At 43.4% G+C, this 15583-nt stretch overlaps 1 protein-coding gene across 1 annotated transcript in view; it reads right to left on the reverse strand.

Annotated features, from left to right (window-relative positions):
- The window catches only part of TNFRSF11A (TNF receptor superfamily member 11a), a 43150-nt gene that overhangs the window by 20883 nt on the left and 6684 nt on the right, over nucleotides 1-15583 (reverse strand). The window contains exon 3 of the mRNA XM_090039309.1: nucleotides 1744-1825. Coding sequence (XP_089895435.1) covers nucleotides 1744-1825 — 82 coding nt within the window. The remainder of the gene's footprint in view (nucleotides 1-1743; nucleotides 1826-15583) is intronic.

Raw genomic sequence — 15583 nt, forward strand, 5'->3', positions numbered from 1 at the left:
TCCCTGTTGCTAGTGTTGCAAGCAGGGAATCTGTTGAAGATCAGGGTTTCCAGCCATCTGGTCTGATGCACAGGTGCTGGAGAACACCATCAGCTCAGAAACTGACCCCAGGGCAGAAAGCAGGGGAGCTGAAAAACTGCTGCCTTTTATGCATTTTCTCTGGCCCTCCCCCAGAGCACTGGGATTGGAAGGGACCTCAGAGAATGCTGACAGGTCACTGGCCTGACACATGTCCATCATGAAAGCACTCCTTCCCCCTCTCCCCCTCCCTCCCCTTACTTTCCCTTCCCCCCCCCAGGAAATCCAGTATAGGCAAGTCAAATATTTGACCCTTGTCGAATATTCAATCCATGCTGTTACTATTCGACTTCCGGTATTTGATTCAACAGCTATTCGACTCGACTTTCACTTTTCAAGGTCAAATATGTCGAATCGAATATTAAGTCGAAGCTTTGCACAGCTCTAGTATATACACTGACAAGAATTAGTGCTAGCGCTGACCCTCGAGGGACTCTATTCTTCAGAGTACATATTCTGCTTTTTTTTTTTTTTTTTGCTTGGCTGGTAGCAAGTTTGAATGATCTGCTGGAGATCACGTTCTGGCTAAAGTGCATAGCTTGGGGTCAGGTAACAGAGTGCAGTTTATATATGAGGCCCTGATGCCATACAGTGCCATACAGTCATAGGTGAACGAGGCAGATAAGACTGCACCTGTTTTCTACTTCATTTCAAAACTGTTTTCTGTCAGATGCAAATAATATAAAACTTATAATATAGTCAGTGACATCTTTTTTTTCCAAATGCCAGCTTTTTCTTGGGGAGCTGGGGACCAGCAATGCTCTCTCTTCTGTTCAGACTTAGGCACTCCTTGAGTTTGTATGTAATGCAGAGTAGTGAGATGGGTTGGTAGCTCTTTGGGTCCTGTGGTGGTTTATTGGTTTTCAGGGTAGAAATCTGTTTTTCTTCAGATTTTTAGAAGGCTTTACTTTCTAGACATTTATACATGTATTTCTGAAGCCATCTTTTCCTTGTGGTTCCAAACTTGCTAACAAAGTCTGGGAATATCTGGTCCAGCAGCCTTGCCAGTCTTGATCACTTTAATTTCTGTGTCAAACTTTTTGCAAGAGATGGGGGAAATTAAATTAAGATTACATAGGGTGATTTAAATTGTTCATGAGTCAGATGTCTAATCATTTGTGTGTGTGGCTTGCTTGGGTTACTGCACTCACTGTTGCTCCACAGTATTTTTGTGATGGAGTTTGCTGACATGGGCAATGTTGTTTTTTGGTGTCTTTGCCTGGAAGGTGGCTAATGGTTTTCCATGCTTGCCTGCTCAAGTGGGTCATATCTAATTCTTCTATGGTTAAAAGCCATCTCTTCTTTTTTATATTGTTCAATGTGGTAGCCAGCTGTTCTGTGATTCTTTTTACGGTTGCAGGGTCATTGCATTGCTTGATGATGCTAGAGTTGTTCTCACTGCTCATCTGAGCATGGCACATACTGGCTTCTATAGCTTCTAGGTACACAGTTTGGCTATTTCAATTAGGCAGCTTGTAAATGTAGTCTTCACTGCTTAAACACTAGTGCTGTGCTTGAGATTAAGCACATACTTTAAATAAGCTTTGCTAGGAACTGGGGAAATAAAACTGAAGAGTCACAAAAGAAAAATGACTTACTAGCCCCTTGTGCAATTTTTTTAAAAGAAGTATTAACTCCTCAGAACAAAAGCACTGATATTTTTACCTGGCTCACACCTTCTGCAGCATCTTCCAGCATATTCATAATATTGTTCACTTTCACATGGTAGAGCAATCTGTAGTGATAACTGGAGAACAGAACAGAAAGGGACATCAACATCAGTATACCAAGAGTTTATAAATTTTTAATCAATTTTTATAAGTGGAAGAAAAACTCTCCTGATACAGCACCTCTGAAAACAATTACCTAGCACTTCTTCCATTGTATTTTCAGCTTCAGTAGTTTTTGGTAGACCAACTAAGTAATTCAAAGCAGACTCTATAGGTCCCTATACACATGCTCTGATGCTCCAATTAGATGCTCAGTATCACATGTATTAAGCATCTTGCATTTCAAAATGGCTGCAGGGGCACTCTAGATAAAACTCGCTGAGCTTTTGTTAAAGCAACCTGAAGCCATTTTGAAATGTGGGATGCTTAATACATGTAACACTGTGGCATTTTAATTAGAGCAGCTGTCCAGGAACCGCTCTAGTTAAAACGCTCCTCCCCCACCCCTGAGAATTTATATAGACCAGTGTTTCCCAACCAGTGTCCCACGGCACAAAAGTGTGTCGTCAGAAATGAACAGGCATGACACAAAATTCTGCCATGGTAATGAGCTGCAATAGGTATGAGGATGCAGGGTGAGGGGGAGTAGGGGAGTGCCTTAACACATGTGCTGTGGAAAATTTTTATTAATGTAAGTGTGCCTTGGGCTGGAAAAGGTTGGGAAACACTGGCATAGACACCCTATCTGCCCATCCACAGCTGTGATAGCCATGGGATGAACAAACAACTCAGGTCTGCAATTTATTAGGCACTTTTGACCTGTCTAATAACCCATCTCTTTCAGCTGTTCTGTCCCTTAACTTTTGACGCCACCATTAAAAAATAACTAGCTTGGCAGAATCACTTCCTCTCTCCCCTAAATCAAAATAACCCCAGTCCGAGATCCAGTACTGGGAAGATTTAATAGTGGGTCAATGACAGCTTTAGCATACAATAGTTGGCAAATGTGGCAGAAATAAAATCAAGTGATTTAATTTTTAAAAAGAATTTCCAATTTCCCACTAGGACTCACACCCCTTACACTGAGGGCCCCTCTAGACATTCAGGTAAAGATGTGATAGGGTCTGATGCATGATCCAGGCAATCATGCTTCCTGCTATGCCACATGTGCATAGCAGAAGGTAGAATTATGGGATCCAGCATCAAATCCAATTGCACATTATTGCCAGTGCATAGGGAACCGGGGGTCATGACCCTGGGCTTCTCCTGCACCAGCTCCCACTGCTAAGAGCCCCACAGCTGATGGGGCTTGTAGCAGGGGCACCGCATGGAATGCTGCCTGCACTCTGGGCCTCATCAGCTGTGGGGCTCACAGCAGGTGGTGCACCCTTGCAGCTGTGAGTCCCATCAATTGATGGGGCTCTTAGGCACAGGGGCACTTCTGGCCAGATGTTCAATTAGTTGTGTGATACAAAAAAGCCAAAGTGATTCTACATGTTTTGTGGTATAACTTTGTGGCTTATTCCTTGTTTTATCATGGCATTCATTGATTGAACATGTGCCTGGGTCACAACTTAAGACATAATTACCTGATTAATCACATCCTAAAGACTCAGAGAGAAATGCAGCTCTCCATTCTAACTCATGGTGCTTTGCTAGAGCACCATGAGTTAGACTGATCCTCCTGAGCCAACAGACATTAGCTGTTGGGTCTGAAGGGTGGAGGATGGACTCCAATTTCAGGTCAATCCAGGGAGAGAGGTGGTGTCTCTGCTGCATCTCTCCCCAACTCTGCCCCTCCTCCCATAGCTCTGGTGCTGTGTCTGGATGGGAGGGGGGAGAAGGCAGGGGAGGGAAACTTGTTCTGGGGGTTCCCCAGCTGTGCTAGAGGGGGAGGATTAGAGCCCTGCACCTCAGAGGGACTCCAATCTACCTATCCCACCCTCCAGCATTGACTGGGCAACCCCCAGAATGACAGCCCCCCACTCCCTTTCCCTTCTTCCATTCGGAAAACAGTGCAGGAAGCAGGGCAGCTCAGCCTTGCTCCCAGTGTGTGCAGACACAAGTTACTGAGGGTGCTCAGCTTTGGAGCACCTTCATCTGAACCCTTGTGTAATGAGGGCTCAGATTGTTGCCGGATTGGGTCCTTTTGAAGTATTCTGCAGTTATGCACTTCTGTTTGGTCATGGCTATACAGCACTTTCAGAGTCCAGATCAGGGGAAAATTGTCACTTCTGTCTATGCCTTAAGTGTATGTATAGATGAGGACTGAGTCCCAGAAAATGATGGACCTTCATTGGTGACATTTTAAGTTATTTTTATAGCTCCCTCTGAGCCCTGCAAAGTTGATCTCATTGGAATTGTAAATTCTGGCTGTAGAGATGATATACATTTTTTTTTTTTAATCTGGCATTCATTAAAATCCACTCAGTAACAAGAGGCAAAATGCACAAAAGTTGTCTTTATTTTCCATTAGGTCTCCAAATGAATAACTTGCAGAACTCAAGCTTACTTATACCAGATGTGAGTAATGCAGTCATGCCATTGTTAACTATTGCTTTTATACTACTTAAGACACTTCCCAAACCTTCATTTTTAGTGGTTAACAATAAATGAAACACTATTGACAGAATCCTGGACTCTTCCTTTGATAAGAATGCAGTAAGATTTCTGCTGCAGGTCAAAGGATGCTTTCAATTCATACAAGCACCATGGGCACAGATGAAGTGAAATTCATAGCAGTTTCCATTCCCCTACTTACTTGTCTGTTCTTGTTTCCTCCTACTCTCCACTTGTTCTTTTTGTTCCTTTCTGTTCCCAGACTTTTTATATCCTTACACGTCACAACCTCTAAAGCTGGTGGGGATGCAGGCAGGTCTCACAACTTAGAGTTCCTCCCGTGTCTCTTGTGCCCAGTCAGCATTTTCCCATAATTAAAATCCTTCCTAAATGCATTTCTTCCAGCTTTGAGTTATAGCATGGTTCATTATTTCAGTGTCTGCACTGACGGATTATATGCAAGTTAGATGAAGAATCTGAATTTGATGGTTGTGTCTTTTTAAGTGTTTACCTGGTGCCAATGCAATTCATAATAGCTGTAGCAACCCTGAGGTAAACGGAGGATCCAACCCTGCAAGTGTAGCTCTTTTGTCTCATTTTTGTTCCTGCCTGTTTCCCCTAATCCATGCGTCTATAATCACTTGTTGTCTCTTGCTTTATATGGTAAATTCTTTAGAGCAAAGACTGTTTTTTTTTTAATTTGCATTTTTGCAGTGCCTGGCATGACAGAGTCCTGGTTCCCAGAACAGTACAAATCAATGAGTCATCACAAAAGCTTCCACAGAAGCATAATCTTAATAATGGATCCCTGAATCCTTCCCAATGAATGCAAGTGGTCAATATTCAGGACCATGTGCACCACTGATATGAAAATAGCTAGTCCCAGGAACAACTGGGGGTGGCAATGGGGTAGAAGAGCAGAGGGATAGCCTAAGGGATGAATGTTGATGCTCTTCACTGTGACATGGGCAAAATTTGAACATCCCTGTGCTTGGAGAGATATGCTGACTTTCTGACTTCACAGAAATAGAAGCATGCAGTAAATTATTACCAGAGCTGCAGCACAGTACTGGGACTTTCTGGAAAGAGTAAACAACAGATAAAGGCCCTGTAAATGAACAATTTCTTATTTGTAGCCATCTTGAAATCCAAGCAAAATGAACAAGGCAAAACGACTGGTTGTGGTATTTGCTTTTTTGCACAAAATAATGTTTTTTCTTCCTTGTTTGCTCCAATTTAGAAGTTCCTCTTTAGACAACATTACCGAAGTGCTAAGCGAGGCCAAAGTCCTTCATTTTAAGGAAGGATATGCAAATCTATTTTAGAACACAGAGCTAAAGGGTTGGGAATCATTTTTGAAAAATCTAAACTCAGTGTGAGTGGAAGAGGCGACCGACCACATGCAGACAGCCCTGCAGTGGTTCCTCTTACGCTTGGAATCTGGACAATGGGCTAGTTCTTTGGTTACCTGTTATAGATCCTTTTATACTTCCCCTGTTACAATATAAACAGGGCTTTTGTTACAAAATATCCTCAGACACAGCTGCATAAATGTGTACCCTGTAACAATGAGCAGTCTTTGCCTCTGGTGGAATCACTTCACTTATATAAAGCAGCTACTATTTACAAAACCTCCCTACCCTTACTGTATTGAAAGTGCATATGGGAGATGAGAGTAATGATGTTCAGGTACCGAACAAACCAAATTTCTTATACTGAACTGCAATGGAGCCCAAGCCTAGCAACCAGGGGGAAGGTGTAGAAAGGGCAGCTGTTTTGTGTCTGATAGAGAGATATAGCGTGGGAGCTAGGGTGAGAGAAAGAAGTAGTAGTAAAAGAATATATGGGAGACAGGAATTTGTGTTTTTGATCACATTGGGATCTTAGTATCTTAAACTAGGAAGAATTTTTGCATGCAGGGTGGAGGCAGCTGCTCTCTCCCATGGAGATAGCTATATGTAGGCCTCACACTCAAACTGGACAGGGGGGAGGGGAGGGCACTGACCTTGCATCTCTACTCATGATGGTATTACTCCTATGGTGCATAATGGCTGCAAAGTAACAGAACTCCTCACTCAAGGGACTGCAGGACTATATCTCAGTATGAAACTGGACAGAAGCTTCCCCCTGCCCCCAGGAGGGGAGAGACTTAAGGTACTTCCATTGACCACCCCCACCCTCCCTCCACCTCCCCAGTCAGTGCAATGTCTGAGTGTCTCACACTTATGAACACATTTATCCTGAACACCATTGCAAGGTAGGGCAGAAGCACTATTACCACTACTGCGTTGCAGAAGAGGAACTGTGGTTCAGACCCACAAGAGTCATGTTGATATCAGATCCCTGCTGAGTTCAGGACTGCCACTAAAGACAATGACTACCACTTATTCCTGCTCTAGAGACATCCAAGCCCGGCAGTGTCAATGGCTTAAAGTTGTAGTAGGCAAACTTTTCTGGCTGCAGGCCAGAATGACCCACCTGAAGTTGGCATTAGAACCCAACCACCACTGGTGCTTTCTTCCCACAGTGGTACAGGGAACATGCCTGCAGCCTAAGTCCCCCAAACCAAAGCCCCACATCTGTGGGCCAGGCCCATGGACTCTACAGGCTGGATCTGGCCTCTGTATGTTACCACCCTCTGGCTTAGAGGCCCACACAGAGCACATGAGAACAACACTGGGCCATGTGCTTATGATCTTGCCCCCCACCAAGCCATCTACTCCACCTAATTGCCAGGTTTGGACACACACAGAACAGAAGCAGATTCACAGAAGTTTAGGGCTGGAAGGGACCTCGTGAGATCATTGGGTCCAGCCCCCCTGCTCTGGGCAGGAAAGACTGCTGGGGTCAAGTCACCCCAGCAAGGAGTGTGTCCAGTCTCCTTTTGAAGATCTCCAGGGTAGATGCCTGCACCACCCCCTCTGGGAGTCTGTTCCAGCATCTGGTCACGCGAACTGTGAAGAAGTTTTTCCTTCTATCCGGTCTGAAACCGTCTTCTAGGAGTTTATGACCATTGCTCCTGTTTTTCCCCTGGGGCACTTTGGTGAATAGTTGTTCACCTAGCCCCTGATGCTCTCCCCTGATATATTTGTACGCTGCCACCAAATCCCCCCGAAGCAAATGGGACAGGTTTACTTCCTGGACTCAGCCTCAGCAGGCAGGCAGCACAGTAATGGCCTAAGTGACTTGCCAACAACTATATAAGCAGAGCAGGGGATTGAACCCACAATTTTGGTCCTGGACCAACACCTTAACTTTTGGACGATCCTCCTTCCCTTACAAAGATAATTCTGGCTGTATAAATCCCAGTGAACCTAATAATACCATGTGAAAGGGTCATATTTCCACAGGTTCTTTCCCCCACAATCTTACAAATACTGTGTATATGAATAAAAGGGAAAATAACAAACTTCACTGGAAGTTCACTCAAACAGAGATGAGCCTTTCAGATCGGCAGGCTATAAATCTAAAAAAATTAATAGATAAATTACTCTCCTCTTCTCATCTTACTCTCCTCTTTTCATTAAGTCCCATGAACATGGGAAAGTTAACATTTGATGATGATCAGATATACTGGTAGAATAAATAAAAAAATAAAAATTTAGCCTACAATTATACCTTTAGAAAGGATTTTGCTGCAATCAAATAAATTTCAACTCTCTTGTTCAATTCCGTTCCCCCATGTATTTGACAACATGCAATGGAGGGAGCACAAACATGATTAAGAAAAATTTCCCTTGCAACTTCATGAAATCCAAGTGCCTGACTTTTTTCAAGGGTTCAGCATGTAGCCATGTAGGTCTAAGGCAGAGGTTTTCAACCTTTTTGGGTCAGTGTACCCCCAGCAGCTGGTCAAGAAGGAAGGAGTCCTTGGCAGCTGGTCAATGAGTGGTGGTTGTGGTGGTGGGGGGCCTCCAGCAGGGGGGGGCAGTGAAACCGTGGGTGTTAAAAGTGCCACTGGCAGTGGAAATGGCGATGGCAGTGGCATCCACTCCTGAGTACCCCCTGAGGCCTTCTCAAGTACCCCTGATTGAAAACCCCTGGTCTAAGGACATAGGTCGACAAGGTTCTTTGGGTAAGATATCGGATTTACCGAAAGAACCTTGTCTGGCTTTTTTGCAAAGCACTTCAGCACATGCTTAGTTTTAAGCCTGCAAATAGTCCCACTGACTTCCTGGGGACAGAAAACATGCTCAAGCTCACCAAGAGTGTGTTTGGAGATTTAAGATATACGCATCAATGAATCACAGCTACAAAGCTCAGCTGTGTTAGTCAGACTTAGAAAAAAAATACACACGCATAGGTGCTTCTAAAAGGGGGAACTAGCAGAAGTCAGATTCCTGTCCTCAGGCCTAAGGAAATATTTATTTCTGGTGTTGTTGAGCAATCTGATGGCAGGAGAAGTTGTGTGTCATGGGAGCTAAAATTACTTTCTCGCTCAAATGAATATTCAGGCAGACAGCAGAAAGGATAGGGTTGCCTGGCCCTCCCTCCTTTGAAAGTTAAAAAAAATTAAAAAAAAGAAACTGGAAGAACAAGCCTGGGGTTTTCCAGGTTTTTTTCATGTCAGTTCTGGTCCAGAATCTGAGGTCCCAGGAGGACTGTGTAGTAGGGATGCACTTTAGTTTGCAACAGCTGAAGCTTAAAGTACGGTTATTCTCAGAAGATGACTATTTGAAAACAAAACTTTCTTACTTGGCATATCTGCTACAACAGGGTCTTCTTGTCATTTCTCATCATCATATAGAGCAAATCACACATTTGTGCCATTTAGCACAGCAGACAAAGTACTATTCAAATGCAGGAGCTTAGTTTTAACAGAGATAAATAAAAAGAGGAGAAACCAGTGGATTGTCAGCACCTCAGTCCTTGACAAGGCACCAAAGAGCAGTGGAATCACTGTCTTTCCACCATGACCGTGAGGATCAAGGTTAGACCACTGACTTGCATTGGCTAGCCTCTTAAACTGACCATCTGTTTCTACAACTGGGACTAGCTATGCAGTATTTTCCTGCTTTAAAATACACCCCTTTCTTTATATAGAAAAAGCCCTCCAATCTACTTGGAGATAGTTGTGTATCTTAAGTCTTTCTGCCACATCACTAATACAGCTGGCTGGCTGAGCTGAATGAAACCAAATGTATCTTGGATTGTTAACAATTTGTTAAAAGCCAAAAGTCTCTGACTTAAAAAGGATTCCTTTGTTTTTAAACGGTATTTTTAGTGATTTTAAGAGTAAACAATATGTTTGCTGGGGGGGGTCAAAATGTTTTTGTGTTGATGTTTCCTCATAATTTCAAGTATTTTTAAATAGGTACTTTAACTACTTTTAAGAAAAAGTAAAGAAAATTTGGATATGAACGGTAATTTCAGTACCAAAATCTTTAAATATATTCTTTATAAAAAAATAAAAATGCAACGTTCCAATTTTCTGAGTTATATTGTAGGATTGTTTTAAACTGCAATATTGACATACATTTGCTAAAATGACATTGTGCCTCATTATTTTACACTAAAAAAAAGCTGTATGTAAAAAAGTTCAGCTTGCTTCACTTTACAGTTCTTTTATTCCTTTTGAAAAATGCTCTATGCTCCACCACAAACAGCATTAGGGTTGTAACCATAAAAAAAAGAGAATTTGCCATCTCACTTCTGCATAACAGTACACCTTCACGTATGCACATCCAGAATTTAGATCCTGAAAACTTTGTTTTGCTGCTTAATATAAAATACGTAAGAAAAAAAAAAATCACTGGAGTGGGGACTCGAGATCTCCCATCTACTATGCAATGCAAGAAGCACTCTCCTTTTCCTCCCATTCTAGGACACAAGGAATAATAGGTGTCTATACACATGCTCTGGAGTGCCTGGGAGAGTGAAGATGGTTTTAATTAGAGCAGCCTTGAGACAGCCACTCTTATTAAAATGCTGCAATGTCACGTGTATTAAGTATCCCACATTTCAAAATGGCTGGAAGGGTGCTTTAACTAAAGCTTGCTGAGCAAGTTTTACTTAAAATGCCCCTGCAGCCATTTTGAAATGCAGGATGTTTAATACACATGATGCTGTGGCATGCTGGATCATTCTAATTAGGACTGTTCTAATCCAGCAGACTCAATGTGTTCTAATTAAAATGGGCTGGAGCAGGTGTAGAGGCACCCAATTATTCCATGTAAAGTGGAACAGTTTCATGAGGCAGTTTTAATGGTGCTCTTGCATTTCCCCCTGGTCAGACTACTCTACTAGGTCTTGATGGATATAGGTTCAAATCCCCTCAAACAGAAGGGAGATTTTAAATATCCTGGATGAGGGCTCTAACCAGTGTGCTACAGGCTAACACATAGGCCACAGCACCAAAACCACTGCCACCTCAGTTTGGAGAGAAAGGCCTGGCTTGTGACTCTAGGAGAAAGTTCATGTTGTGGACCCTAACGCCAAGTACAGACATTATACTTTTACTGGTATAAGTGGCCATGTGTAGACAAAACAAGGTGCATGCGTGCACGATACTTTAAAGACGGCTAAACGCTTTTGCACTGCTTTAATGGTGTCGGTGTTTGCACGCCTTGGTGGCATATTACGCATTAATTTCAGCTGTTGGAGGAAATTTGGCAGCGTAATGCACTGTAAATGACTTGGGATGAAGAAAACTAAAACTCCTCCCAGGCATTTTAGTTTGCTGACCCTACAGACTCAGAGCAAAGCATCAGGCTCTGTGCAGCTCCATGGCTCTGCAGGAAGCCTTTCAGGCAGCCTAGCAGCAGCCCAGGAAAGCAGGCTCCACCCAAGAAAAGTGGTGAGCCTGACCTCCCCCCTTCCAACCCTGGAGCCTGCCTGCCTGAGCTGCATGGGGGCCTGGTGCTTCCCTCTGCAGCTCTGGTGCCCCCCGGGACCGCCTGAGCCAGGTGCCTGTGGGCAGCTGCAGCCTGGGCAGGGGGCTACTGCTGCCACGGAGGGAAGCACCAGCCTCCCCCCAGCAGCTTTTAAAAACCCACCACTTCAATTTAGGGCCCCCATTTCGTCTACACACTCAGCGATAGGAAGCTGGTCTATACCCGTAACAGAATAGAAGTTTGGTACACATAGACTGGTTTAAAAAACACGGAACCCAGTCTAAGATTGGCCCCCACCAACAGGAGAAGATGTGTTCTGTTCGCTACCTATCTAAACTACACCACTTACAGAAAACTGTGATCTAAGGTTGCAACTTAGATTGATCCTGCCTCGGGTGTTTTGTATGTCCATACCTAGCCCAAGAGGCCACAGCAAAGCGCCTGAGAAGAGTGGCTAGTTCAAGAGTGATTAACCCTATGGTCTTGACAGGTCCATTTTTAACTTCTTCCATGCACTGTACAGAGAACTGGGGTGCCTAATTTATGTGGAGTCCACTGCAGGGGCAAAAGTCCCAAGAGCTCAGCAGGGATGTCCTTCTGAGGATCTGGCTTTTTAGCACTTCTTGCCCCAAGGTGACAAAGCCAGCTTTGTTTAATGTTTAGGTTAGCACTCAGATGATGGGGGCTATACCTATAAAGTTTGAAATCATGAAGCCCCGAAGTGAAATCAGTGAAAAACTGTGTCATTCTAGATGGCACAATATATCCTTAGCTTTCCTAGTCTGTTGCTGAGGCCACTTCCCTTGATTAACCCCTCAGGCCAGAAACAGGATTCTGGAAATGGAAAGGGCATGCTGTTCTTTCTTTAGGCTTTTCCAGTTCACCTTCCACCTATCACCCCCACCCAAGGAGCAAGGAGCATCTTTCAGTTCTGTATTTTTACAGGGCCTGGTACTTTGGGGTCCTAGTCCAATGATACAATAAGACAAATAAATGTTATTTGAAAAAGAACTTATTCTCCCCCTCCCCAATATTGTGATTATAAAGGGGTGTAAGATGTAGGCTAAAGATGTATAAGCTTGCATATACAGACTGGTGAACACAGTACTTCACTGCTAAAACAAATTCAGCTGCAAAACACCAAAGTTGCAGATGGGTAGCTTCATCTGTTTACTTCCAGGTCTGTAGTTCAACACAAATTCTTTTAGGTTGTGAATGAAATGTTTTTGGTGATGTCAACTTTCCAGTGACCAGTAAACCACATCACATAACCACCATCACATGGTGAAACGTAGTCGGGAAGTGCAAAAGGCAAAGGCAGACTAAAGACCAAATGCTATTTCAGCCTCAGAAAATAACCCTTGGAGACTTTCTGGATCCTGCAACTTCCAAAACCAATGAGGCAGGAAAGACTATAAAGTCAACCAATTACAAGGACTTTTAAAAACATTTATGATTTTTACCTGGGAAGACAGATGCATGGGGGAGGAGGGAAGTTTACTTCCCTAGCAACTGCTCTGCATACTTTAATGGTTCCTCTGGGTTTGGTTTAACAAACAGCCAAGACCAATTCCACTTGAAAGAGATTGCTTGACCAATGGCAGGACTCTGCCAACAGGAAGGACCATGAACCAAACAAATCCCATGAGAGTTATTTTTTCTTATTCAGACTGTGTGAAGGGGAAGTGGTGGCATTGACCGATCCTATTCTCTAATGATGAGTGAAGGGCTGACAGGAACCTACGCAGGTTAGATGAGATTAAAGTGATAATAGCTTTCAAGATATAGAAGCTTACTGAATTTGAAAATTGCATAGCTCTCCTCCAGGTTTTTTGCAGGACAAAAAACTTAAGAAGTGTCAACAAATAAAGCGGTGTATCTAATTTCCATGCACTGAGTTGCTTAGGGTCAGAATATTTATTATTTTATTCTACGGTAACACAGAACACGTCCATTATGAGGTTCACTAAAAACAGCCTACTTAAACTGCAGGTCAGGACAAAGCAGGCAAGTACAAGAATGGAAACAGAAGCATGGATAGTTGAATGATATTGGGGCAGAGCTGTGAAGAGAACATGGGTATCCTGTGTCATCTGCCCACTGTGCCATCCACTGCTACCCAGACTACCTTTAAGCAATTCAAGAAAAAATATTCAAGCTCAACTTAAATTGTCAGCTCCTCAGGGTAGGCACCATTTTTGTCCTGGATCTGCAGCACCTAGTACTATAGGGTTCTGGTTCATGACTAAGTCTACTGGGTATTACAGAAAAAAAAATTATTTGTCCAAAACCAGTTTTTAAAAATATCAGTTAAACAAGGCAACAGTCTGTAGCCAGACAGAACAAAAGAGTAATGATATGCTTAGGTGAAAGAAGCCTGAAGAGGCAAATCTGGTTAAAATACAAGTGAGCTCAGTATTTTCTTTCTTCCTTCTTTACACAGTCACAACAACTGCTCAAAAGTTAACATATGTTTTGAATTAAATGAATACATTTCCAGTACCTTGATGCTCACTAAAAAAGAGTGCCACCTGTAACAGGCCTCTATTGCTTTTTGTGTATAGCAGAGGGTTTTTTTGTTTTGTTTTTTAGCTTACTTAATCAACCTAAACTAATGGCTTTGATTCAAAAACTACTAAGTGGGATTCTTGGATCTGTGATATAGAGGGTGCCAGAGATGACCATAATTTTCCCTTTTGGTTTTACAAATCTATTTTATACAAGACTAATCCATGAGCAGACATAGAAAATGTGTTATTTGGATATATTATGCATGTGTTGTTTTGTTTTGCTTTTCACAAAGCAAAGCTACATTTCATATATTATATAAGACCAGAAGCCACACACATGCAAGTTGAAGTTATCTGCAAGTTCTGGAACTCTTTGGCTAGGACAGAAATTACACATAAACTGGTATAAGTGATCAGAAATCAGTTCAAATCTGTAACACAAAAGAAGTTCAGTGCACATAGGGCTCCTACACACGTGCACAGAGCTGACTCTGACGTGCTGGAGCATGGAAATTGATGTGCTCTGGCAGCCTCATGTGTCACGTGCGTCAGCGTCAACACACGTCTCCACACTGACAAAATGGCCGCGGCATGCTTTGAAATAAAACGCGTTCAATGAGCTTTAGTTCAAAGTGCCCTGCCACCATTTTTTCACATGATGCTCAGGTGCTTTTAATTAGTGTGGCTCACTAATTAAGTCACCCAGTGCCACAACCATAAGCACATGTAAAAATGCCTATAGATTGCTTTTGAAATGGCTAAAACTGGTTTAAGATAAACCCAGATGGATCTATTGAACTTCTGTCCCGGATACCTTTCAGATTCAAGTCAACTGTGTTCTGTAGCACAGAGTTTCTCAACCTGTGGTACAGATACCCCTGGGGGTACATGAGACACAGGCAGGGGGTACGCAGGTACCCCAACTCTCTCTCATCCTCTTTTCCTCTCTCTCTTGCCTCTTCCTCCTCTCAAAACTATGGCAAAAAAATTGGTGCAGTTTACAAAATTTAATTCCTCAGTGATAATTTGGTGTGCCATGCTTCACGCGACACTGGGTTCAGCCCTCCTAACTTTGGCCAACATCACCTCTAGCCCAGGTAGATCCGTGAGCTGTGCACCCCTGGTGTAAAAGGTGGCAACCCAGCCACACCACATCAGACATCTTTCATATCATGGCCTTATATACACCGCCCTTCTTCCAACATATGGCACACATTAGTCTGTAAATATAAGATCCTCTGGAAAATTGAGTGTTGGGGTACTTATTAACATTTTCAGAAGTTAGGGGGTACTTGCCCTGGCACAGTGGTTCCCAAACCTTTTTTTCCTGCAGACCGGCATAAGAACAGGACAGGGCACGTGGAGCCGGCTGCCTCCCTCCCTCCCAGGTCTGGCCTGTCCGCCAGCTTTAATCCAACGCGTGCCTGCTGGCAGTGGAAGCCACTCCCCTGGGTGGACAGGCTCCGAGCAGGAGGCTTGTGCTACAACCTGGTAGCCAACCCTTCACGGCCTGGTACCAGGCTGTGGCCTGCTGGTTGGGAGCCTCTGCTCTAGCATCTCGAGATCTTTTGCACCTGCCCCACAAACCTCCTCTCTTTGCAGGTTTGGCAGGCTAGCCTGGGCCCAAGTGGCCAGCTCAAGCAGAGCAGGGAGGTATGCTTTAGTGCCCCCTGGCTTCTGGCCTGGGCCACTGCAGGCATGTGGCTGCATTTCTGGAATCACAAGTGAATGTCTGTTCAATTGCTTCTTGGTTCAATCTATGCCACTTGGACCAACATGTGAAGATTGTATCAATTCAGCCTTGGGCTTTTTGGCTGTCTGTATTTAGCATTTCTGACGATGATAAATGCTATTAAATAATAGCCAGCAGAGTAGCATGCACATTTTTGCTTTAATATGCTGCCAGAGTACATCATCCTATATTAACACACCT

Source organism: Crocodylus siamensis, chromosome 3 (genome assembly GCF_052110815.1).
Source record: "Crocodylus siamensis isolate JL-2025a chromosome 3, ASM5211081v1, whole genome shotgun sequence".
Classification (NCBI taxonomy): domain Eukaryota; kingdom Metazoa; phylum Chordata; order Crocodylia; family Crocodylidae; genus Crocodylus; species Crocodylus siamensis.